This window comes from Rhodamnia argentea, chromosome 3, assembly GCF_020921035.1.
Source record: "Rhodamnia argentea isolate NSW1041297 chromosome 3, ASM2092103v1, whole genome shotgun sequence".
Lineage (NCBI taxonomy): Eukaryota > Viridiplantae > Streptophyta > Magnoliopsida > Myrtales > Myrtaceae > Rhodamnia > Rhodamnia argentea.
This window is the reverse complement of record NC_063152.1, coordinates 28,243,210-28,268,732: the sequence shown is the minus strand read 5'-3', so window position 1 is coordinate 28,268,732 and position 25,523 is coordinate 28,243,210. Positions and strand designations below refer to the sequence as shown.

At 41.3% G+C, this 25,523-nt stretch overlaps 2 protein-coding genes across 5 annotated transcripts; both read left to right on the top strand.

The window, feature by feature from the left end:
- The first annotated feature begins 258 nt into the window (after positions 1 to 258).
- LOC115753539 lies at positions 259 to 16,661 on the top strand. 2 transcript variants are annotated; one of them, XM_048276696.1, is made up of 11 exons: positions 259 to 1,175; positions 1,278 to 1,376; positions 1,518 to 1,720; positions 2,736 to 2,929; positions 3,094 to 3,202; positions 3,431 to 3,720; positions 5,249 to 5,659; positions 11,416 to 11,497; positions 11,595 to 13,172; positions 13,878 to 14,121; positions 16,535 to 16,661. In XM_048276696.1, exons 1-10 carry the CDS (start codon positions 1,111 to 1,113, stop codon positions 14,057 to 14,059), a joined length of 3,213 nt encoding a protein of 1,070 aa, XP_048132653.1. In that variant the 5' UTR covers positions 259 to 1,110; the 3' UTR covers positions 14,060 to 14,121; positions 16,535 to 16,661. The 2 variants fall into 2 exon arrangements, with proteins under 2 accessions (XP_048132653.1, XP_030548042.2); XM_030692182.2 differs by having other exon boundaries at positions 13,878 to 14,125.
- On the top strand, positions 16,014 to 18,501 carry LOC115753544 (heavy metal-associated isoprenylated plant protein 39-like). 3 transcript variants are annotated; one of them, XM_048276764.1, is made up of 3 exons: positions 16,014 to 16,316; positions 17,245 to 17,320; positions 17,719 to 18,501. In XM_048276764.1, the coding sequence occupies exons 1-3, from the start codon at positions 16,203 to 16,205 to the stop codon at positions 18,147 to 18,149; spliced, it is 621 nt and encodes a 206-aa protein (XP_048132721.1). In that variant the 5' UTR covers positions 16,014 to 16,202; the 3' UTR covers positions 18,150 to 18,501. The 3 variants fall into 3 exon arrangements, with proteins under 3 accessions (XP_048132721.1, XP_030548050.1, XP_048132722.1); XM_030692190.2 differs by lacking the exon at positions 16,014 to 16,316 and adding an exon at positions 16,535 to 16,661; XM_048276765.1 differs by lacking the exon at positions 16,014 to 16,316 and adding an exon at positions 16,681 to 17,003.
- Positions 18,502 to 25,523: the final 7,022 nt, after the last annotated feature.

Below are 25,523 nucleotides of genomic sequence, written 5' to 3'. Positions count from 1 at the left end.
ATTGAGATGTTCAATTTTGGCCAATAAATTCGGAGAACCTAAAGGTAAATTTCATCGGCTAAAGTCAGAAATTCGCTCCCCCACGCGCCTCGCGACAAAAGGAGCACAACGTCCAAAATCTCTCTTTATCGCTCGAATCGTGGCCAGTGTTTAGTGCTTTCCTTCTCGCACAGGCGTTACACGCGCGATAGGGCACGCGTGTGAATATCTCCTCCCATTTCATAGTTACCATTTTCGACAATTACAGTAGAGAGAGAGAGAGGGGGAAGGCCTATTGCCAGTATCTCTCTCTCTAATTTTCGTCTGTTGTCTCTCTAAATTTCTCTGTCCCACTCTCTCTCTCTCTCTCTCGTCGATCAGTTCGGCTTTGGAGGTGAAAAACGCGCAAGAGATAAACGCCTAAAAGTTTCCAATCCGATTCCAGCTTTCGCGGCCTCTCTCGAGCTCTCCCCCCGTCTTCCTCTTACCTCCTCCTGCTTGGATCCGAGACTAGTCATGGGAACAAAACCCTAGTTCTTCTCCTTGTAGCTTCAAGATCAGCGCAAAACCCTAGATGTACTCCTGTTGCTTTCCTTAGTCGGAGCTGGTGTGTCGAGTCTGTGGAAGTTCAGATCATGGGCGGTTGATTTTTTTGTCTCTCCTGGCGCGCGATTTGGGTCCAATGGAAGGCGGAGCTATTCTGTGAGCACGTACGTTCGGCAGCATTAGTTTTTGGAAAGATATTACGATTTGGAAGGTTTTCTGGGAGATGGATTCATGAGAAATCGAGCTTTAGCTATCAGCTCGCGCAGGCTTTTGCATCGTCTTGCGGGATACGTTTTTGCTTGCGCAAGTCTTTACGGGCAGCGGATGGGCGACTTGGATGCTCACCTCATTACTTGATGCAGCACCATTTCTACTCGGTTAGGCGAGTGGTTGGCTTCAAGCAGATATGATGTTTGAAGCTCTATGAGTTTCGGGTTTATTAGGAAGAGCACCTGATTTTTGAAATTTACCTTTTGATTGCTGCCTGATTTTTGACATCAAACTGCAAGGGCTTCGGGTTTTTGCTCTTAGTGCTTTTGCTGATCAGTCTTGTCGTGGAGGACGGCAATCGCTTAATTGTGCAACATGAGCTCAGACAATGGAGATCCATGCCTATCGGATCATCCGATCAAGTTGACTAATGAAACAAAGTAGGGAACCAATCTCCAGTTTCAATTTTTGATGGATATTCTATTGCGTATTAGCTCGTAACCACCCTCTGGAACAATAACAAACTTCCTCTGATGGTTCAGGAATACAAAGATATCATATTCACGGGAATTTCTCTTGTCTCTGAGTGGATTGGATATTTGCAAGAATTTGCCTCGTGGATTCGACGAATCAATTCTTGCGTAAGATCCTGGTGATTCATTTTCATTTACAACGTGATATGTAAAATGCAGAGTTTTAGTTGTTGGTATGCTATATTTGGCTGCACGCATGCTGGGTTTGACTACATGCTGTTCTGATGTGCATCGGCTTTATTCGCTTAGTGAATTTGAGGATGCTTCCCAAGACCGGCAAAGAATCCCCGGCAGTTTTTTGCTGCAAGGTTATAGGCGAAATGAATATGGATCGTCCCCACCTACGAGAGGAGATGTAAGTAATTATTCTCGGGGAATTCATGGTAGGTGGGATAGTCGCTCTTCTGGATGGAGCGATAAAGACAGTGACTCACAGTCTGAATGGGATTCAGGTACACATTGAGATATAACCACGTCCATTTAGGCTCTCATTCAAAAACCATCTCTTGTTGGACATATTTGGTAGCATTCTGGGTGACTTATTGAATGCAAGTGTCAGTCAATTTCACGTGTGTTTGTTTGTTAAGGTGCTCTGATACATTTTGATAAGTGTAAACATGAATATGGTTTCTCTTCTGTGCATACTTAATTAACAAGTGCTAATGGCATTTGGGCGCATTGTTGCCTGGATTGCATTGCAGTTGAGGTATTCCCCGGTCCATTTCATTTCTCATTCATGAAGCACGTCTCTTCACGCGGGTTTTATTATTAATTTATGAGTGTTCGTCCCATTTGTAGCTTGTAAGCCCAGTGTCAGTGCACATGTAGTAGTATATACAAATGGCATCTGGCCTCTTGATTATTGTCTAAGTAATTAAGCAATCATGGGGAACTTCTTCATAGTTCACTACGGAGTAATTTGTTCTTCCAGAGACAGATTTGCTCAACCTGTACTTACAAAGAACTTTAGGATGCTTCAGGATCCCTATTCATGAAAATATAATAAATTCTATGGTTGACATGCATTTGGAGTTGAAATAATTGGCATAATGGTTATTTTCATCCTTTCATATTGATTAAGTCTTCTGTCCTTGTGCTTGATGAGATGTCAATTGACACCTCCATGCAGTGATGGCTCTTGAAAGTACCATCTTATAAGTTCTTGCTCTCATTATTAGATCTCTGCTTCTTGAATTTCAAGTGGATACTCAATTTAGTCATCAAAATTGTGCCTGATTATATCAGCTCTCCTATACTGTACTCCTAGGCCAAAAGTTTTATAATGTTTTGACAATTACATCCTGAGGCAAACTCTGATCACCCTGACTACTTCATTGAGAATTTGTTGATATGTAGTGGCTTTTTGCAATCTTTGATGTCTTATTAAGTGTTGTTAAGGTGCTGCCAGAGGATGAGAATCTTCATTGATTAGTTTATCTGGAATGAATTCTTGCTCATGGAATGCAGATACAGGAAAACGTTATGCCAATCCATCACGACGGGGTTGGCAGGCCCCTGAGCATGATGGACTTCTTGGCAGTGGCGGTTTTCCACGACCATCTGGGTACACTCCTGGGGTGTCTGGTGCAAAGTTTCGACCTAATGATCACTACCAGCTTAATAGGAGTCCAGAGCCATATCATCCTCCTCGTCCTTATAAGGTTTCTCGCTGCTACCTGGGAATTGTTGCAATTTTTGATATCTGCCTGGACGATTTTGGCAAATAACATGATTTACATTTATTGGTGTTCATGTATTATGTAGTGAATCCCCAATTAAGTTTTGTTTGATATTTTCTCCTGGTAATGGCGTCGTTCTTTTTCAGGCGTTACCACACTCACGCAGAGAAGCTAATGACTCATTTAATAATGAAACATTTGGGTCATCTGACTGTACCAGTGAGGACAGAGCAGAAGAGGAAAGGAAAAGAAGAGGTTCCATCTCTCTCTCTCTCTCTCTCTCTCTCTCACACGCACGCGCTCGCGCACAAAAAAAAAAAGCACAGACGCACACAAATGAGACATGCATGGACATTCAAGTACTCGGTGGCGGCTGTAGAATGATGCTACTTTGTCCTGTGTACACTGTTTTAGTACTTTAAGCAGCTAAAAGCTCAGGTTTCTGTTCTCTCACTTCTAATTCTTTTGCTGAATTTCTTTCAGCTTCATTTGAGTTAATGAGGAAAGAGCAACATAAAGCATTCCAAGAACGGCAGAAAAATACTCCAGAGAAGCGTAAAGATGGCTTTGATATCTCTACACTTATGGATGACTTTACAGATCAGAATAAACAACTGTACACAAGTAACGAATTAGATGAGCACAAAGAACCAAAAGCATCCACCATTGAATCTGCAAAACTATCTTTAGGATCACAAATTGCTGGACCCCGACCACTTGTGCCTCCTGGATTCACAACAACAGTCCAGGATAGGAAGTCACATTCAGCAGAGGTACTTTACCTTACAGATCTGCGTCATCTTGTCTTAGATGATTTTGTCTAACTGCTCTATATCTTGGTTGCTAGTTGTATGGAAACTTCTTGAGGCTCCTTTTATTACTATGTAGACTAGCTTGTTGTTGTTCCTCTCTTAACAATTCAAGTGAATTGAATGTTTTTGCAATTGTGTGGCATATTCTGTGCATGGCTTTTGCAACATCCTCTTTCTTATTTGGAGGTAGGTATTTGAAATAAGCTGAGAAGATGTACAAATTTGGAGGTAGGTATTGTAGGATGATTACTTCAACATCAACATCACTTTTATCCCAAACTAGTTGGGGTCGGCGGTCGATGAACCCAAAAATAAATAAAATAAAAGCAAGACCGATTGAGGGAAAAGAAATAATTATATAAAAATAATAAAAATAAATATATAAAAATAAAAATAAATATATAAAAATGAATTAGACTTATGCAAGTAATCATCCTACATATGTATAGGGAAAAAGGACTAATACATATGTAGGATGATTACTTGCATAAGTCTAATTCACCGAAACAAATTAGAGAACCACTGTCATCCTGTCATCCATAGCAGGAGATTGTTGGCACAAAGAGATGAAATAAGATTTTCAACTTGCTTGTTTTGACCAATCACAAAGTTTCCCTATAGTTTCATATCTATTCATTGTGGGTAGCAAAACTTTGCTTAATTTACTCTTTCACGGAAGATGAGTTTCCCTGCTTAATTTACTCCTGAACAAAGTTCTAGAAGCAAAAAATCTTTGGTAATTATGGAGACTTCATTATCTTAGTGTTATCTTTAAGCAGAACACCCAATCCAAAAGCTTAATTTATTAAGGAGAGGAAGACTACGTGTATATTAGGCACATTATAATCATGTTGTTAAGCGATGTGAGATTATACTTAATGCTTCCCCTCTCGTGTAAGTCAGTTTTTTACAAGGTGGTGTGACTCGACTTGATATCATGAACTGGCCTCGGCTCTTATTTTGTGTGAGCCAGTTGAGAACCTGTGACAAGCAATGAGTTTTTGAGGAGAGTGACAGTATCTAAACTCTTTACTTGTGCTCCAATATTAGGGTAGAATGTCCAAACCCAAAAGCTTGATCTCTTTGGTGATGAGAAAATACATGTATATAAGGCACATTATGGTTGTGGGATTGTATTAAATACATTCCATGTTGATATTTTGTTTTATCTTCTTGCAGATTGTGGTTTAACCAAAGCATTTTCTATACCGCAGTAGAATGGTGGTACCATTAGTTGTTTGGTTGCCTTTTCTTTTTCCTTTGTTTAAATACTAAAGCTGAGATATGCGCAACTAGATAGTGTTCTCACTATGAGATATGAATCATTTATGGTGCTCAACAAGTGTTTGAAGTTTTCATTACAATCATGGACATCCTGCTAGCACACTAATCATAACTTGACATAGAGTTCTGCAGTTATATCGTGACAAAGACTAATCATCGTGTTCCATAACCACTGATAGAGTTCACTTGTCTTCTTTTTAACTAGGTCAACACTGCAGCACCTGATGGTAGCATTTTTCATGCGAGGGGTAATATTGTGTTGAATGGCTTGGATGATGGTCAGAGGGATAAGGAAACAGCTGATCAAATGAGTCTGATTACAAGGCTACATGTTACCCCAGAACTCCGAAGTTCAGAGATGGACAAGAGTGAAGTCATCATATCACCTGCTTTAGATATTTCTAATCAGACTCTTGGTGGGAAGAAACTGTTAGGAACTTGCAATCTTTCAGAAACTTCAGAATCTTCAGATATTGCGCAAAGCATAGACCTTGACTCTCAAGAGGCAGGGCGGAAGAAAATGATGGGTCAATCAGATCATCCCACTACAATTCTGGAAAAACTTTTTGGTAGTGCTTTATCATTAGAAAGTGCCGTCTCATCTTCACATACTGAGGTAATTGTCATCCAGTTATTGTGTTTCTGTTTTGTACCTTCTCTGGAGGATAGTTGTTCGGATAGCGTACTTAGAGCCTGATAACAAATTTAACCATGAGGCAGTTCTAATAGGTTCAGTTAAATATTCTGTTATCTAAAGCATCTGTCTCATGTCAAATAATGTTTTAGCCACGAATCACTGGATCTTCGTAGAAAAGGAATCAAACATGTTCTATCATTTAGAGGCAACTAGAGAGGGTTATATGTGGTGCTTGTGAGCAGGAGAACTAACTCACATACTGTTGAGCATCATAGTAAAGACTCTGAAGAAATTTAGAGAAAATTATACTGAGTTTTTTATTCTCCAGAACTACATAATTACATGAGGCCTCTAGCCTTTTATAGCTGCTGGTCCAGCTAATTATTGTGCTAACTAATGAAACAACAAACCAGATATACTAGCCATAAATCTAGCTAGTATCTGCTGGTTGAAACAGAAAATAACAGCACCCTAAAACTTAGGAAACAAATCCCTAAAAGCTAACAAACAAGATCCTGAAAAATCTGGAAACAAAAATAACTGAACTTCTGCTGCTAACTAGAAAATCTGGTTCTGATTTTCAACACTCCCCCTCAAGCTGGGTTATGAATGTCTATCATACCCAGCTTGCACCTTAGAGTCTCGAAACTATTTCTGGATAAAGCCTTGGTCAGTATATCCGCTGTTTGATGATTGGTTGGAACATACAAGAGCTTCAAAATTCCTTCATCGAGTTTTTCTTTGATGAAATGTCGATCGATCTCCACATGTTTTGTTCTATCATGATGAACCGGGTTCTTGGCAATCTCAATAGCAGCTTTGTTGTCACATAATAGTGACATAGGATTGGTATTAGTGAATCCTAGTTCATTTAAGACTCTTCTCAGCCACATGCCTTCACATATTCCTTGGCACATTGCTCTAAACTCTGCTTCAGCGCTGCTCCTAGCGACAACGGGCTGCTTCTTGCTTCTCCAAGTAACCATGTTGCCCCACACGAAGGTACAATACCCGGTTGTTGATCTTCGGTCCGTAAGAGATCCAGCCCAATCTGCATCAGTGAAAATCTCCACGTTTCTCTCCTCTGTTTTCTTAAAGTAAAGCCCTCTTCCAGGACTTCTCTTCAGATACTGTAAGATTCGAAAAACTGCCTGCAAGTGCTTCTCTGTTGGTTGGTTCATGTATCTACTAACCATACTTACTGCGAAACCAATGTCTGGCCGAGTATGTGAGAGATAGATCAATTTACCAACTAATCTTTGATACCTCCCTTTGTCCGTCAATGGTCCTTCTTCTTCCATCTCAGTTTTATTTGAAGAATCCATGGGGTTGTCAGCTGGTTTGCACCCAAGCATACCAGTTTCCTTCAAGAGATCAAGAGTATACTTGCGTTGGGAAATTGCAATTCCTTTCCGTGACCGAGCTACCTCCATACCTAGGAAGTATTTGAGTTGACCGAGGTCTTTAACCTCGAATTCTTGTGCCAAGATATCCTTCAGTTTACCAATCTCCTCCAGATTGTCACCAGTTAGGATTATATCATCGACGTATACGATCATTATTGCTCTTCTACCTTCAGCTGACTTCTTGACAAACATTGTATGATCTGTTTGACATTGAGTGAAATTCAGCTTCAGAACGACCCCTGTTAACCTCTCGAACCAAGCACGAGGTGATTGCTTTAAGCCGTATAGGGATTTCTTGAGTTTGCACACCTTGTTGAAGCTCTCTTTAGTGTCAATTCCTGGTGGGACTTCCATAAAGACTTCTTCCTCCAATTCCCCATTTAAGAAGGCATTCTTTATGTCTAATTGCTGTAGGGGCCAATCCAAGTTTGCTGCAAGGGAGAGCAACACTCTAATGGAGTTTAGTTTGGCCACCGGAGCGAAGGTTTCTTCATAGTCTATACCATATGATTGTGTGAATCCCTTAGCAACCAATCTTGCCTTGAAACGATTAACACTACCATCGGCATTGTACTTAACTGTAAAGACCCACTTACATCCCACCAGTTTCTTCCCAACTGGCAATTCTGTATATTCCCAAGTCTTATTCTTCTCGAGTGCATGAATTTCCTCAAGAACAGCTCTTTTCCACTCGGATTGAGCAAGTGCCTCCTGGATATTCTTGGGAATTTGAATGTCGCTCAACGTTGAAACAAATGCCTTGTATTTCGGAGACAACTTTTCATACGACACAAAATTGTTAAGGGGATGTAGAGTGCACTGTCTCTTCTCCTTCCTAAGAGCAATAGGCTGATCAAGATCATCAAGTACAGCAGAATTTTCTGAGTTTATAGGAGCATTACCTTCATCGAATGTGGGTCTTGAACTCGGATCTATCTCTTGAGCCGGCCTTGATGTAGTACGGTCCTCCAACTCCTTTTGAGTTTTCCGCCTAGAGTAGACAATTACTTCTTTATTTTTGTCTTGTGTAGCATCTTGAATGGGTAGACATGAAAGACTTTCGGATGTTGGACGGCTGTCGCATGTTGGAATGGGTAGACACGGAAGACAAGCAGAATTTTGTTGTGACCCGAGTGAATGAGACCCGAGTGAATGAGAAGTGTCCCAAAAATAATATTCCTCACAACTCTCCCCCTGAATGGTATTTTTGGAGTGAAAGGGCTGGTGCTCAAAGAAGGTAACATCCATGGTGGTATAAAAGCGCTTTGTTTGTGGGCAATAACACTTATATCCACTTTGATTTGGTGCGTATCCTAGAAACACACATTTGAGGGACTTAGGATCAAGCTTGCTGCGATGTTGCTGATTTATATGAACAAATGATGTGCAGCCGAATACTTTGAGTGGGATATGTGAGGCAAAACGAATATGTGGGTATGTATGAAGTAGCTTCTGAAATGGTGTTTGGAAATCTAGGACACGGGAAGGCATACGATTGATGAGATATGTGGCTGTTAACACTGCTTCTCCCCAAAAGTGTTTAGGAACATGGGTGGCTAACATAAGAGAACGGGCGACTTCCAAAAGGTGCCTATTTTTCCTCTCTGCTACTCCATTTTGTTGTGGAGTATCTACACAAGAGCTTATATGTATGATACCATGGCTATTTAGATATGACCCAAGCTGTGAGTGAAAGTACTCTCTCCCATTATCTGTTTTGAAAACTTGGATTTTTGTGCTGAATTGGGTTTGGATCATTAGGTTGAAAGTTTGAAAAATTCGGCCAATATCTGATTTCTCTTTCATTAGAAAAAGCCAAGTGAGTCTTGTGTGATCATCAATGAAGGTAACAAACCATCTAGAACCAGAAATATTGTTGACACGAGACGGTCCCCGGATATCACTATGAATCATGTGAAATGGATGAGAAGACTTATAAGGTTGCAAAGGGTATGAACTGCGAGTATGTTTGGATAATTGACACACCTCACATTGAAATTTTACGGAATCTTTTTTGAACAAAGAAGGTAGCAACCTTTTCAAGTACGAAAAATTTGGATGACCTAACCTATAATGCCACAATTTGACGTCACTCTCTTCCTTAGCACAAGATGCTACACATGACAACTTCTTGTTTTTCCACTCGGAGGCGTTAGCTCGCAGAAGGTAGAGGCCCGCATCCATCTCAGCACTGCCAATCGTCATCCCCGAGTTCAAAACCTGAAATTCACATGAGTGGGGGAAAAATTTAGTAATGCAGCCTAAATCTTTGGTTAACTTGCTGATGGAGAGAAGATTATAGCTGAGTTTGGGAATAAATAATACTGAATTCAGAGTGATATCTTTTGAAATAACCACTGATCCAACACCAGCCACCCTTGAGCAAGAACCATCAGCAATTCGAACACTAGTGCTGTTTTGACATGGATTGTACTCATTGAACACTGTGATATCTCCGGTCATGTGGTCAGATGCTCCTGAGTCTACAATCCAAGAGGTGATTTTCTCATGTTTAGCACTAAAAGCATTTAGAGAATTACCTCGCTGAGCTATCGTTGCTGTACTAACCCCTTCTGGATGGGTTGCCTTTTGAACTGATTCCTGTAGCAGCTTTTTTAGCATCTCCAGCTGCTCTTTGTTAAAGGGACTCGAATCTACCGAAGCGTTTGTTTCGGTTTGGACTATGTTGCTTCTGCTCTCCCGATCTTGAGTAGGACGGGAGGATGATGGCTTCCAATCATCTGGCCGACCATGAAGTTTCCAGCATGTGTCTTTTGTGTGGCCCGTCCGTTTGCAATGATCACACCATGGACGGCCACCCCTTCGCTGGTTGTGGTTTGACTGAGTGCTTCGACTGTAGGATGGTTGAGATCCTCGGGCTATTAAGGCAGAATTTTCTGGATTGGTCTGATTGTTTGACGAACCAAGCATCACCTTTCGCCGAGTCTCTTCTCTCCTGACCTCCGCAAAAACTTCTCGTACACTAGGTAGGGGCTTTATGCTCAGAATTCGTCCACGTACCTCATCAAGCTCTTGATTCAAGCCTAACAAAAATTTGTAGATACGTTCTCGATCTTGAATCTGCTTGTACCGCTTGCTATCTTCAGGACAACTCCACATCATATCTTCCAGCATGTCAAGTTGCTGCCAATGACGTATGAGTTGGTTAAAATAATCAATAACCGAAGATTCCCCTTGCCTTAGATCATGAAGAATGCCCTTGATCTCGAAGATGGCTGAGGTGTTATCTTTGTTTGAATAAGTTTCGTGGACAGCATCCCAAATCTCCTTCGCTGTCTTGTAGTACATGAAATTCTCCCCTGTTTCATTCGTCATTGAATTCAACAGCCAAGACATCACCATGTTATTCTCCACCTTCCATGTACGATAGTTTGGGCTCATCTCCTCAGGTTGTACGGCAGCTCCAGTAAGGTAATCTTCTTTACCTTTTCCGCAAACGAAAATCATGACAGAATGGGACCATTGATTGAAGTTGTGACCGGTAAGTTTATGACCGGTGATGAGAAGGTTTCCACCTTCGGATACATTGAAAGGTTGGGTAATCAGAGGAGAGTTCTGATTACCAGGAGAAGAGTTCGGAGCTGTAGGGTATTTTGTCATGGTGGAAACACTCAGAGATATGGTGGAAAAGAATGGTCCAGATCGTGCTCTGATACCATGAAGAAATTTAGAGAAAATTATACTGAGTTTTTTATTCTCCAGAACTACATAATTACATGAGGCCTCTAGCCTTTTATAGCTGCTGGTCCAGCTAATTATTGTGCTAACTAATGAAACAACAAACCAGATATACTAGCCATAAATCTAGCTAGTATCTGCTGGTTGAAACAGAAAATAACAGCACCCTAAAACTTAGGAAACAAATCCCTAAAAGCTAACAAACAAGATCCTGAAAAATCTGGAAACAAAAATAACTGAACTTCTGCTGCTAACTAGAAAATCTGGTTCTGATTTTCAACAGACTCTTTTCACTTTTGTAACTGATAAAGGGCCATTGTTGGTCGACTTGTCAAATGGGAAAGTGTGATTGTCTATTGGGCCAGTCATTAAGGGAAGTTTGATAAATGGAAAATTTGATTATGTCTAAGAAAAGGTTTAACTAGATCTTTTGGTGTTGTGCATCCCTAGAAATTTGTCAAATACTTTCCTTGTAGGACATCGCATGAATCCTTATTCTTAACTTGAAGCTGAAATTTACTAGTACATATATGGTTGACTAAAGTCCTGGAACATTTTTTTTTTATCAAACTGCAAAAGGGGGAACTGTCTGCCTAATGACTTCGCTGACATATTTTACTGCCTCTCTAGCAACAAGGCACTAAAGGTGATGACGTACGGAGCTCTCACAGTAGCCACTCTTCCAAATTTGCTCATTTGTTTGTTGAAGAAGGTGAGGTTGCATAAGTTCTCAGGCCAAAGGCTGTTCAAGTCGTTGCTTTGATTACGAATATGTTATAAGCATTGATGTTCTTCTAATTTGGCTGCAGAAAAGAAAACTACGAATGATACCTTCTCTGGAAGGCCCAAAGACTTGCTATCATTAATTGGTGTGGGTGAAAAAGGTGAATCATTGGTTTCTGATGTGCAAATGCCGGAGCAACTGTGGTCACAGAATCTCTTTTCGGACTCTCAACCTAAAGATAAGCAGATGACAGAGGGCACTGCATCTGCTGCAGTTGGAAGTCGCGAGCAGACCACCAATCGCAAACCAGGGGGAGTTCCATCTGTCCTTACATGTGAAGATCTTGAGAACACCATCTTGTCAGAGATTGGTGATCGTGGCTCGAACCTGCGGCAGCCTTTGCAGGCTTGGGATGTTAATGAGGCAAAGGTTGAGCAGCCAAGAGCCAATATTGATAATCTTGCATCCCAGCACCTCCTTTCTTTGTTACACAAGGGAACGAACAACAACGATGTGGCGCTGTTCCCCAGTTTTGATGCTAAATTTGCAGATAAGGTGGACACTCTTGAAGGAGAAAGGACCAGCAATAAGCCAGGGGACTCCAAAGAGACAACTAGTGATAGTCTTCCTAATCATGGGAACACTTTGACTCTTGAAACTCTTTTTGGAACTGCTTTTATGAAGGAGCTGCAATCAGTTGGAGCTCCAGTCTCTGCTCAAAGGAGTTCTGCTGGGTCTGCCAGAGTCGAACCATTCGACCCTCATGGATCTTCCCATCCCGTAATTGATGAAAGTATGCTAGCTTCTGTAGAAAGTGAAGCTATATCAAGCAGGAATATTCACGAAAGCAATGGGTTGGCATTGAATGGAAGTCATCAATCTAATATGGACATTACAGAAGATCGTTTCTCCAAATTTGATCATCTTCGAACTGAAGTAGATGCTCTACAGCTACAACATGAAGTAGGGCCCAAGCTTAGCAATTTTGACGGGCCAGCTGAAATTCGGCTTCCTGAAGAGGATAGCCTGATAACTGTTAGTGATCCTCTGAGTCTGCAGAGCTTAATGCCTGGTCGGCATCCCAATAAAGCTGAGTTGTCATCCAGCAATGCACCATTTGATGTTGCTGAAAACTTTGCAGCTCATGGCATCTTCAAGGAAGAAAAATATGCTAGAGAGCAAGTACCTTCGCATTTCCATCAAATTCCCTTCAGTAGGAGGGAGCCGGATATTCCGTTTCCAAATGTTCATGTTCAACAATCTTCTCCTCAGCTTCATCCCCACCGTTTGAACCATGTTGGACCGATGTTTAATTCACTAGATTCTCATACTGTTCATAGTAATACACCAATGAAGATTGCAGATGGCATTCTTCATCATGATCAACCGCTAAATTACCAATTTCCTGCAAATATGGTCCGCCCTCAGATGCACCATCTGAGCAGAGGATTTCCTGGATTTGATCCTCCAAGTCATCATCCTATTTTGCAACAGATGCATCTGCCACCAAGTTTTCCTCCGCCACATCAATTGCAGGGATTTCCTGGTGGGCCACAGGTGACTCATCTGAACAACCAGGTCTCTGGACTTATTCAGGAACTTAACCCAATTCAAGGTTTTCCTTTCGGTCCGCGGCGGCCAAACAGTGGAATGCCACCGCCTGGTAAGAAACATTCCCTTCTGTGATTTCGTTTAATGCTCTTGCAGTGCCAAATTCAGATTCATGACATTTTGTCCGGGACTTGTCAGGGTTTAAATGTTTTTCGGCAAAGCAGTTCGCTAATAATGTAAATGTTTGATGTCTAAATGTTTCCTTTGGGCATTAATATAGGGTCATGTTAATAAGTGACCCTTTTTCATATGGATACTTCGTTTCCGGAAGTGTTGATAATAGATATATGATATGAGGAGAGTTAGTGCACTGAAAATTGGAAAATTTCCTTACTTCATTTCTTAGTAAGTGCACTAGAGCACTTGTTAACGGGACCCTATAATTATTCTGGAATCAGGTGCCTCACTCGCTGAGGGTTATTATTATACCACCCTTTGCTTATAGTATTTGACTCAATAGTCAACTATGTTCGAATCCTGACAGTTTAGATGTTAGTCCTTGTTCTTGTTGGCCAAGTTGATGCAAGTCTTGTTAAGTGTCACTGACTGTCGGAATTTAGATAAGTTCTTGTTTTCTTTTATCTTGTAGACCTGTCATTCAGACCAATACTCATCAGCTTTAGAATCGCTTTTTCTATATGCATAGGCTGCCACCAAGGCATTTTTCGTCGAAGTTAATGTTAGATCCAAAGTAAGGCCTTGCCAGTGTGTTGATGTTTGTTTCACTGACACCTCCTTTTTGTTTTGAATTATTCAGCTCCTGAAACCGGCGTTGGAAACAACCATCCAGAAGCATTTGAAAGGCTTATTGAGCTGGAGCGGCGAGCAAATGCAAAGCAGATGAACTCCTTCACTGCCGCCACCACCGCCGCTGCCGCCGCCGGCCATAGCCAGGGAATGTACGGCCGTGATATCGATATGGGTTTTCGGTATAGATGAAGTTTTCAAGCGTCAATTTAGTGTGCATGCCAGTGTACTCAGCTCTCTCTCTCTCTCTCTCTCTCTGTGGCGTGGAGGACGGGGTTTGATATGCATATTATAAAATGACCATATTTCGTACCCAGTTTGCCTTTTGGATTTCGGTTTTAAATAGCGGAAAAGGAAAAAGCCAGCAACTGAATAAAAGAAGGGTTAGTTTTTTGTCTTAAAACCAAAGCCCTTTGGCTAAAACCTCTCTACCCGCTCAGTCGTCGATTGCTAGACATTCCAAAGGCTGGGTGGGGTAAAAGGGAATGACCACTGGGTTGGTTAACTTGTAGGAGTCGGGAAGAAATGAGGAGTTCAATCATGCGAGGCTAATGAGCTCAGGGACCAAGTCTTTACGTAATCAGGTCTGGCTTTGTCGTGATCGCATACGTGTGCCCGTACCTAATCAGAATGTGGTCGAGTCGCTGTCGCTGGGTGGAGCCATTCGTAGCATTATTCTTTGCGTGACGCGGGCAATGCTAGCTCTCTGCGTTGGATTGCATAATGCAATCGAAATTATTGTTTGTATTGATCGGTCAAACTCAAAATGAGATCCGCACGTCCACACCTAGAGACAGACACACAACTAAACCCTACGCGTAATAATTCATCTAAAAGAGTAGTAGCACGCGACTTGAGGAGACGAGACTTGGAACCTTTTCTCTCATCAACTTGCATGATCGGTTAATTCGCTAACTCTGCATTAGAGATTAGCGTCCCAAAGGAGAGAAGGATTGAAGCCCCTGGGGATGCTGAAGACACAAGAAAATTTGAAATTCCTTAAATTATAAACTGAGACGTTAATGTCAAAAATATCGGTAAAAGTATGAAATATAATAAAGGCCAAGCGGACTTTCTAGAGGGTATGGCGGCGGCTTCTTGTTTCTGACTTTTGACTTCCTTATCCAAAGGACCAAATTCAACTTCCTCCTCCTCCTCCTCCACCACCTCCAAATTTAGTCTTTTGGCACGAAAACTCGAAAGCCGTCCACGTTCTGAATACTACGGCACTGGTCGCGTAAGAGATTAGCTCGAGGGGGTAGGCACGTTGATAGATTTTGACTGCCGGGGCCCACTCCTGAGGTCCGATTCGCCTACGGGCCCAAACCCGGGTCGTGGAACCACGCGCCATGAACCGGTGCTGTCCACGGAAATGATAATCGTCATGAGAAAGAAGCAATCGCAAGCTTTCCCCCACCGAAACGAAGGAAAGACGAGTTTTTTTTAGTGCCCAAGAAATCACATGCCCCGCCAGACCCTTTTCTCGGCAAAGCTCCATGCATTGCCAGATTGCCCTGCCCTAACCCGGGCCTCACAAAAGTACAAAAAGATGAAAAAGAAGGATCAGTCTGATTGAAGCCAAGCCAAGGAGGGTGTTGAAGGGAAAGCAAAGAGGGCTGGCCCCTAAATCAGAATTTTTTTTTTCTTTTTCTCCTGCTTTTCCTTCCTTTCAGACAAACAAAGAAAAGGGAAAAAAGAGAGAGGATACTCTAATCTAATCTAAGTTAAAATGCCTCTGGAATTATGGTCTGCATGTTTTTTTTGCTATCAATCACAACCTGATGCATGATTCCATGTTTTCTAGATTCTTCTATCTCCATGCAGGTGATGATGCTAAGTCGCATGTGAGACTGGTCCTTAGAGGAGGTGAGTTATGCTCAAGTTGCTTACGGGACCTTTGAAAGGGCCACTTTCATAGAGGCAGGATGTTACCGGACTATATATTCTAGTTACAATTGATATGTAGCGCAACTGATTAATCTAAGGTGAGATGTTTATATATTTAGTCTAGAAAATTGAGACTCACAACACACATATAATGGTGACTGGTTAGTTACATCATGCTATTATTATCACGTGATGGATCCGTCACGTAAAATACTTTATTATTTAACCTCGAGCGATTATTTACTTTAGTGACGAATGATCATGTGTAATGAAAACTCGAGACTTAGAGAGCGTCGTACCTCATTTTTCGGGGGAGAAGAAAAGAGAGAAGGCAAGTGATTGATTTCAAGAACGTCTAGGGCTACAGATGGAGGAAAAACAAAGAGATTAAAAGTGTACAATGTGGTGGCCGATCAAAAATCCATAATTTAACTTGTGGGGGAATGTGATGCACACGCACCAATCAACCCGAGTGGATCTAAGTAGGATTGAGGAGAAAAGGATGGCTGTTTCACTGTATCTTTCCAAATCAGATTACTTCCCACTAAATACACTTCAATACGTACGTGCACTCTCTGTCTATCTCTCTCAACCTTTCTTCTTCTTCTTTTTCTCTCTCTTATTCTGCATTTCTTGTTTTGATCCGGATTTTGGTGGTCACAGCCATTGAACCACCCCCTCTTCCCCCTTCTGTCCATACCTCGCCATTCCTTTTTCAACTCCCCCATTATACCATTACGTCTTCTCTTTACTTTCCATTCAAAACGCCCATTTGTTTCCCTCTCTCTCTCTCTCTCTGTTCTTGTTGTTGTTGGCATTCCAGTCCTCTGACTCACCACCAACTTTCTCTCTTCATCTCCAGTTTTGATCTCCTCATCCCTTGATAAGGAGGGAATTTGAAATGAAGGTCCGATTGTCTCTTCACAATCTCAAATATTGACCTTTTAGTACTTCATTGTTCTTCCTGTTCTTTTTTCAGCTGAAGAACCATTTCAAGATTCCTTTTTTTATTCGATTCCTCTTGGTTCTGCATGAAACTTTTGCTGGGTTTGCTTTTTTGTTTCATCTTCTTTTGAGGGGTTCTGATCCAGGATCTGATATGTGCTCTGTCTTAAATGAAAAAAAGAAAAGTTGCTGATAAAAGGATCAGTATTCTTAGAATTCCCAGGAATGTTCTTGTTGATTGGTCCTGAGTTATCAGAGAGTTCTTTTTCTGCTGAACTAGTTACAAAAGGGTTCTGTTCAAAAGGTCGATGGCTTCCCAAGTTAGAAGCTTTCCTTCTCTTTGACTTTGTTGTGTCCGGGAGTTCAGTTTGGTACCCTGTGACTCGTTAGCTGGTCGGATATCTGTTTGAGCTATGTTATTCTTGATCTGACATTGTGTTTTACTGAGCTGATCTTCTTTTTGGTTTTTTCTTTTCGTTTGCCATACAAGTTGAGAACGAGAGCTGATTGATGCTGATGTGGATCTACTGAATTCATATGTGCAGAAGCTCGTAGTGACGTTGGATCTACACGATGACAAAGCCAAGCAGAAGGCCATGAAGAGAGTCTCTGCTCTTCAAGGTTCTTAATTCTCTCTCAAGTTTCCTCTTCTTTCAACCATTTGATTTCCCTGTACTCCTCCTTTCATTCTAGACTTTGGCTTTATGAAACGAGCTGGAAAAAGAGAGGAGTAACTTTGCGAGTTTACTCGCTTGCTTTCTTCTTTTGATCTGTATAGGCGTGTCTTAATTTTAAGCATAAAAAATGGGATCCACATATATTCACTGGGACCAATTGAGTGGCTCAACAAACTAAATATAGCTTATTTTTCCGGGGCCATAAAGCACTTGAAGTTCGGTGGATGATGAACTTGGAAAAGAACAGACGCTTGTCCCGTCTGAAATCTGTGCGTGCCATCTGTTTAGCTGATAAACAAAAATGTCTTGGAACAATTAATTCACATGGATCTAATCTTCCAGGGATTGACTCCATCTCCATGGACATGAAGGAGAAGAAACTAACTGTGATCGGAACAGTCGACCCAGTGAGTGTGGTGTGCAAGTTGCGCAAGTACTGGCAGACAAAAATAATCACGGTGGGGCCAGCAAAGGAGCCTGAGAAGAAAGAGGAAGCAAAACCGGAAGAGCCCAAGAAACAGGAAGCAGGTAAACCAGAAGAGGCTAAGAAAGAAGAAGCGAAGCCAGACGAGGGAAAGAAGGAAGAACCCAAGAAAGAAGAGCCCAAAAAGGAAGAACCCAAGAAAGAAGACGACCCGAAGAAGCCTCCGGTGCCTCAGCCTGACCCTGTCCTTGAGCTTGTCCGGGCATACAGGGCGTACAATCCTCCGATGACCTACTATTTCCATAACCAAAGCATGGAGGAGAATCCGAATGCTTGTGTCATCTGCTGATAAATAAACCAAAGAGTACGTTTTGAGTGGAGAGGAGGTATTAATTGCTTCAGGTATGATGGGAAGAGAACTGAGTATCATCTGTGTATAGAGAGGCAAACAACCTCATCTGAGCATGGGTCCAAGGATCGTGCTAGTGTATATGATGATTGCCTTATTTTCACTTGAGCCTATTCAGTGGTATGCAGAGAGAATAAATTAAAAAAAAATTTTGTGGCCCCGTCAGGAATGTAAACTCTAGACTCCGGAGTACTCTTGTTTGATCTCTCTTCTGGTTTTTAGGGCTAACTGATCATGTTACATAAATCTGTTAGGGGAATTACACTCGAATCTAAGATGGTAACATTTTCGATATTTTTGATAGTCTCGTCGTGTCACAATGTTTTTGTGCTTTCGAACATATCGTTGCCTAAGTCGCACTTGTTTTTCATGATCTAATATGGCAATGCTATGAATACAGGAGTATCGTTACGTGACTTCTCATTTGTTACTTTCATCTAACATAAGTGTGTTTGTTGGATGTTGAGCTAATGCACCTTAATTAAAGAGAGAAACTAAGGCGATGCCTTAACTACCATATTCACAAAGCGATGTCTTAACCCCATTGGCAGCATAGACTCGGCTAGTGTTACGTAGATTTCAACCGTTTTGCATTGAAAATTCCAGACCTAGGCATGATGACGACGGCGTCCAGCCAAGAAAACTTCATTATCAAACAAGATTGGAATGGCCCGCATTTCTAATGCCGGAGTAAAATCTCAATCTCACATTCTCGTTAACAGTTGATTTCCAATTTCCCAAATGACTAGTGTTTGGCCTCTTTCCAAAAGGCGTTTTGTCCTCGATCCATCATTGCCTCGAGGACACAGATGATTGAAGAGCTTTAGCTTCTTGTATTTGGGAATCCATGGTGGGTCAGTTTTCTATAAAATGTCTTTTATCTTTTCCTAATCTCACCGCCCTTTGCCTGTTGCTGATGTAGTAGAATGACTCATACGGGCGTGGTGGGATTTGACGGCGTCATATTGAATGGACAAAAAGCAAGGCGAAAGCTTCTTTAGGGACCATGCACGAAATCAAAACGGTCGGTCCAAAACAAAAACCAAGATCATCTGGTTTTAACGAGCAGAGAGTAGTGATAACATCATGTTATTTCCTCAGCCAGACACTTCTTTTCGGATAGAAAACTAAAGGCTCCTCAATTAAAGAACCAGAAAAATTGCGGCAACTTACTTCCTGTTCCTGTACAAGTATGACGTGGCATGTGTGGGCTATGTAGCATGTGACTGAACATGACTCTGCTGATTCATTGATGCAGCTTTTTGCTCCCGAGGGCCACCACATGGCACGACCTTCATGTGGCAAGCTCGTCCTTGAACACACATGACCCCCAACAGCTGCAGAGAACATACGATGCTTTTGTCCTTAATGAGACAATCAAAGCTGAAGCAACAGAATATATTACAGCAAAATTCGCCGTTCCTCTTCTCGATTCTTCTTGTCACTATGCTGGCATTTTCTGAATTGTTCAAAAGGGTTCTTAACAGGCGTGAGATGCTGATCTGTAAAGGCAAATTTGCAGCAACCAAGTTGCCTTCTTCTTGTTCTCTTTTTATTTTTCTTGGCAAAAGCTCTGTCGATGTTCATGGCTGGGTCTGTTCTGAACATAACATCAGCGTTTTCCATTAAATGAGATTCGCTTTGATTGATCTCACCGTAGAAGGGAAAAAAAAGCAAGAACCCAACATAACAGTTGACGAGATCTCTCCACCCAACCAAAGATGTCTCTTCTTCGTGTTTCCACGCTATTGACTATTTTGTGCTGCCTTTAAGCAAAAGTTGCTGCTAAATATTTTGGATAATCAATACCCACGTCGTTGGGCTTAATTCCCTAAAAAATCCTCAATTTTAAGTCTTCTCCTAAATCTACTCTAAATTTTTTTTTATTTTAGAAAAAACCCTTAACTTTACGTCCAGTTCCAAATTTGTCCCGAACCTTTTTTTTTTGTTAGAAAAAACATCAAATTTTAAGTTTAGTCCCAAATCTACTCCGGATAATTTTTTTTTGTAATAAGAGAAAAATCACCAATTTTTAGTCTAATATCAAATCTACCCCTTTGGCTCTTTGTCCAAAAATCACCATTAGTCATTTCTAATTTGCATATCCTAAAACGGTTTCATTTCGGAGAATTTCGACAATTTGTATTGGGGTGGATTTGTTATCCATGTGGAAAAGCCACATTGGTTCGTACTTATCGCCCAATTACTTTGTCGATATTGATTTTTTATCAATGTGAAAATACCATGTAAAGTTGGGACTGGATCATGGGGCAAATTCGAGAATAGATTGAAAGTTTATGAATATTTTCGGACAAATTAGGGCGGATTTGAGACTGGACCTAAAGTTTGGGGTTTTTTTCCGAAAAAAAAAGTTCCAAGTAGATTTGGGACTGGAGTCACTGGACTTAAAGTTGAGATTGTTTTTTAGATAAAAAAAAAGTTAGGGACGGATTTGGGGTTGGACCTAAAATTGGCTTTTTTTTTTTAAGATAAAAAAAGTTTGAAATAGATTTGTGACTGGACATAAAGTTGGGATTTTCGTAGGGGATTAGACCTTGCACAAAATAATGGAATTTACGGCCTTGTGTGGAATAATTCCTACACGCAGGCGATTGGTTCCAAATCTGATGTGCATTCTTAACTGTATTGACAATACCAATGCTTTTATCCGTTTTGATGACACTATCCTTGGGAAAAGTGTCGGAAAAATTCGAAACCCTCTGTATTAGTGCCAATTTAATATTAAATTTTTATTTGTGCCAATTTACTCTTAAACTTTTTGACCTAGAGTCAATTCAGTCTTTTTGGCTAATTTTGGTCGGATATTGTTGATCGAACACCGGCATACCTTGACGAGGAAATTTTTTGATAATAATTTAATAACTATTGTTTTTTTTTTCTCTCTCTTTTTTTTTTCCCTTCTCTTTCCTCCGATTGCGGGCACGACCATGAATGGTGTGGGCGCCTCCCCTAAGGAAGGGTAAACCACATCTAGCGAGCTCAAGCGTTGCCTGGGCGAGGTTTGACCTCTTCTTGGCCCAAGCGACGCCCGGTGAGGCAAACATATGACGCTGGACTCGTCAAATTTGGCAAGGCCAATCTCTCCCAGGTGACGCCCGGCCTCGCCGGCCACCGGAGGAGAGGGGAGGAAAAAAAACGAAAGAAGAAAATAAAAAAATTCGGGAATGTCCACCTCAGCATTGTCCGTACCATATAGGCTTCCACGTTAGCAATATCCGGTCAAAACTAGGCGGAAAGACTGAATTGCCTCTAGGTCAAAAGGTTCATGACTAAATTGACACAAATGCAATAGATTTATGACTCTTTGACACTTTTCCTCACTATCCTTGAGATGCTTTCTAGAGTCTACATAGTTTTCCTCGAGATGTTGAGGTCCAAGAAGGGTGTACATGAAAACACTTCAGAAATTGCATTTCTCCGCCAGAAGCCCATCCGACGGAGAAATGTGTTTGATAAAAACCTAATCGAAGTAGAAATCCGTTTGGTAAAAAAATTGACTTATGGTAGGATTTTTCATTTATGGTAAGATTTTTCACTTATGATAGGATTTTTGGCCAATTTTGAGAAGTAAAAGATTTTAACTTCTTGGCTCCGTAATCACTTCTTGGACTACACCCGCCTCTGCCTACCACCATTGCTGTGACCGCCGGCGGCCGACCACAGCGGCCGTGGCCGCCGCCGATCGCCACCGCGGCCACGGCCGACCGCCGCAACCGTCTCCGCCAACCATCGTTGCTGTGACAGTAGGCCGTCGACTACAACTGCCGTGGCCGAGGCCGCCGACCGCCGCCGACCCCCGCCAACCCCCGCCGCCAACCATCGCTGTCGAAAATTTTGTTAATAATGTTTTAAAAGTAGAAATTTTCAACCGTTATCAAACGAATTTTTCCGATTAGAAGCCAATCTGGAGCAAAAGTAGAAAAATCAACTTATACTTTTGAGGAGAAGTAGAGAAATCAACTTCCGATCGGAAGTTGATTTCTCATGGAGAAGTGTTTTCATTCGCACCCTAAACCTTTGTCAGGTTGAAATCTTAAACGTAGATCCTCACTTGTGAGCAAATTTTGCCATTGCTATGAAGTGACTCATCTTGGTGACTTTATTTCATGTTTCATATATCCGATTTAGATCATGTCGGGTCAATAGGCAGGCTTGGCTAGGCTTCGCAGTTTGGTCTGACCGTGCTGGACCCTATCTCAAGCGGGTCCAAATACCCTTGCCTAGGTCCGGACACAATACTAATGAAAATACTGCGACAAAACTCAAAATTTACGAGCGTAAGTTGTAATTCCTCAAAGTTCGGAGTTTATGATGCAGCGGTGCCAAAGTTGGGGAGGGTAATTTGTAACTTCTCAAAACTCGGGGGCAACTGGCAGCAATGTCAAATTTCACGGTTTTTTTTTTAGCAATTAACCCAAAAATCAGAATAGTTGGGCCCCAACCCGGACTCACTAATTGGGCCAAAGGCATACAGGTCTCCCCCTCAAATGATGATGGGCCAATGGGGCCCGTGATGACTCAGCCCCAATTGACCGGTCAACTTCCTCCGTTTGCCCTTGGGAAGAAGTGATCCTTGTGCCAAATTAGGCCTTTAGCACTAAAACTTTCTCAATGAGCTTTAATCTGCTCCTTCGTAGACTCTAAACTCCGTAACTGGTGGTGGACACGACGCAAGTTTTGGACCTGTGCGAAACTAATTGTACTTTGTCCATGTCAGCTCCAATCATGTGCTTGGGAGACGATTCCACTGGGAATAGCTAACGTAGCTTTGTGCCATATAGGGCGGCCAATGTCCGATGAAAATTAATTGATTTCCGATGAAAATTAATTGATTCCACTAGGAATAGCTAACCACATTATTGATTTCCGATGAAAATTAATCGGAATGATTACATTGAATTTTCATACAAAGATTTAGGATTAAAGCGGCGAAATTGACAATTAAGTTTAGGATTGATAATTGAATTAGCATCGGTCCAATAATTTAAGAATTGATCGGGTAATTTTCCCAATCCGTTTGGGAAAAGCACTAAAAAAAAGTTCTAAATCTATTGCATCGGTACCAATTTAGTCCTAAACTTTTCAATTGGACCAATTTTGGCTGAAAATTTTTGACGTGGATGTCGGCCATCCTAAGTAACATGATTAATGTTTATGTAGACATTTTTAAATTTTTATAATATATATGTTTATCTACTCTTTCGTTTTCTTTTTTTTTTTTCTCCCTTTCTATTTGCTTTTTCTTTTTCTTCCCTTTTCTATTTGCTAGTGGCTGGCTTTGCTGGATTGCGCTTGGGCAAGGTGGCATTATTGGGCGTCACTTAGGCAAGGGTTGGCCTTGCCCTCGCCTAGGTGAGGCTCGGCGAGGCCACGCCGACCTGGGTGAGGGTCGGTCTTGCCGGATCTGGTGAGTCCGCCTTGGCTTGGTCGGCCTCACCGGCACTCACCCTCGCTAACCACCGGGAAACAGAAAATGGGAAATAAGAAAAGACAAAAAAAAAAACAACAACATTAAAAATGTTTTAAAAAATATATCCATGTTAGCGTTAGCTATGCCACATAAGATGGTTGGTGTCCACGTCGCCGATTTCCTATCAAATTTGGCTTGATTGACTGAATTGGTACCAATGTGAAAATGTTTGTGACTAAATTGATCCAATTGAAAAGGTTTATGACTGAATTGATATCAATACAATAGGTTTATGACTTTTTTAGTATTTTTTTTCATTTAGGATTGAGTCAAGGCCCGGAGACGGCGCCAAATCCTTATAATTCATCATGCACAGAAACAACTGGTGATTCTACGGGAAAGGGCGAGAAGGAACTTGTTCTGGTTTGAGAAAGGATGCACCGGCCGAGCTCTCGTTTCCGCTCCTGTACGGTAACGGGAACAATCATCGTGCACAGAAGCGGCCCCGCACGGCAAGGGATACAAAAAAAGCGTCAACAGATGTTCGTCAGGTCCTAGTTGTTTACTTGCGTGACGCAACTCAAACGCGAATTTCTCCTTTCGTGTGCTTGCCTTGTCCGACAACGGGGACCTAAAATCAAAGCCCGTTGTCTCTTTTACATCTTGGAAAGGCAAGTTTGGTGAGGTTATCTTGCTCTCCAGTCTAAGTCCGAAAACGATGAAGATTACACATCGTTAGTTTGGTGAAACATTAAGCACCCTTTTTTCAAAGTGTGGATTTGATCCAGTATTCTTGTTTCGGGACAAGTGTTATAATCAATTGGGGACATCCGACCGACTTGAGGCATAGTGAGCTGGACAGATTGACAGAGTTGGTCAGATGGATATTATGGGGGATTGACTTTGTGAATCTAAGTAAACTCGCAATTGGCATGGTATAAGCACTAAAACATTCTAGCGACGCTTCAAATGTTTATGGTTGTTAGCGTTCGAATAAGCTCAATCTCTTTCGCTCTGGCCAACTCACTGCTGAGTGCACATGTGAGCGATGCTAAAGAAAGGAATTTCACATTCAGCGTTCGAAGATAAAAGGAGCAAATGATTATAGGGTGCACATTAATTTCAGTCTTGGTTCTGCATGATTTTCGTTAACTTATAGGTTCGACTTGTTTAACTTACCACTGGCTTGATAGGAAAAGATGAAGTTAAAACACTGACAACTCAAGAAGGAGGACAGATAGGTTTTTTCTTTCGTTTTCATCTTAATCCATCCCATAACAAAATGATTACATGACTTGCCTTTATATAGGCTTGTTACATGACTATTGAACTTACTCCTAAATGACTCATAAATGTATCTAACATTCCAAAGAGTAAGATTCCTCAAAACACGAGCAATCACGATGCATTTACAGAGCATCAACTAGACATGCAAATATGAACAGACGCTTGAAAACAACATTGCAACAAAGGCTCTTAATTCTTGCACCAGTCTTGGGAGGACATCGACATCAATTCTGAAATATTGACATGGGCGACTTCAACCTTAAAACGACAACATCCCCCCATAATCGGCAACTTCCTGGAAGTGGATTTGATTTAATTATGGCTTGTAAGATTTTCTAGGAAATTTTCGCCTTGCTTCTATTATGTAATTAGTTTTTTTTTTTAGTAAATTAATTTATGGTCAAGAAAGACAAGGAAATTATGTAATTAGTTTACTACTGATATAATCGTTATTTGCCCAGGCCAAAGGACAAACTGCGCTACTGATAAAGAAGAACGAAAAACTGCATTTCTTTTTAATTTTTCCAAATTAGAATGAAACTCTTGCCTGTCACACTGCAATACTGCAAAATAAGATACTACTAGGATAACGAAAA

Coding starts and splice junctions, on each gene's coding strand:
- LOC115753539 (XM_048276696.1), top strand. CDS start 1,111: ATGAGCTCAGACAATGGAGATCCATGCCTATCGGATCATCCGATCAAG. Junction 1,721..2,735: donor ACAGTCTGAATGGGATTCAG/GTACACATTGAG, acceptor CATGGAATGCAG/ATACAGGAAAACGTTATGCC. Junction 3,203..3,430: donor AGAGGAAAGGAAAAGAAGAG/GTTCCATCTCTC, acceptor AATTTCTTTCAG/CTTCATTTGAGTTAATGAGG.
- LOC115753544 (XM_048276764.1), top strand. CDS start 16,203: ATGCACACGCACCAATCAACCCGAGTGGATCTAAGTAGGATTGAGGAG. Junction 16,317..17,244: donor CACTAAATACACTTCAATAC/GTACGTGCACTC, acceptor TCATATGTGCAG/AAGCTCGTAGTGACGTTGGA. Junction 17,321..17,718: donor GAGAGTCTCTGCTCTTCAAG/GTTCTTAATTCT, acceptor CTAATCTTCCAG/GGATTGACTCCATCTCCATG.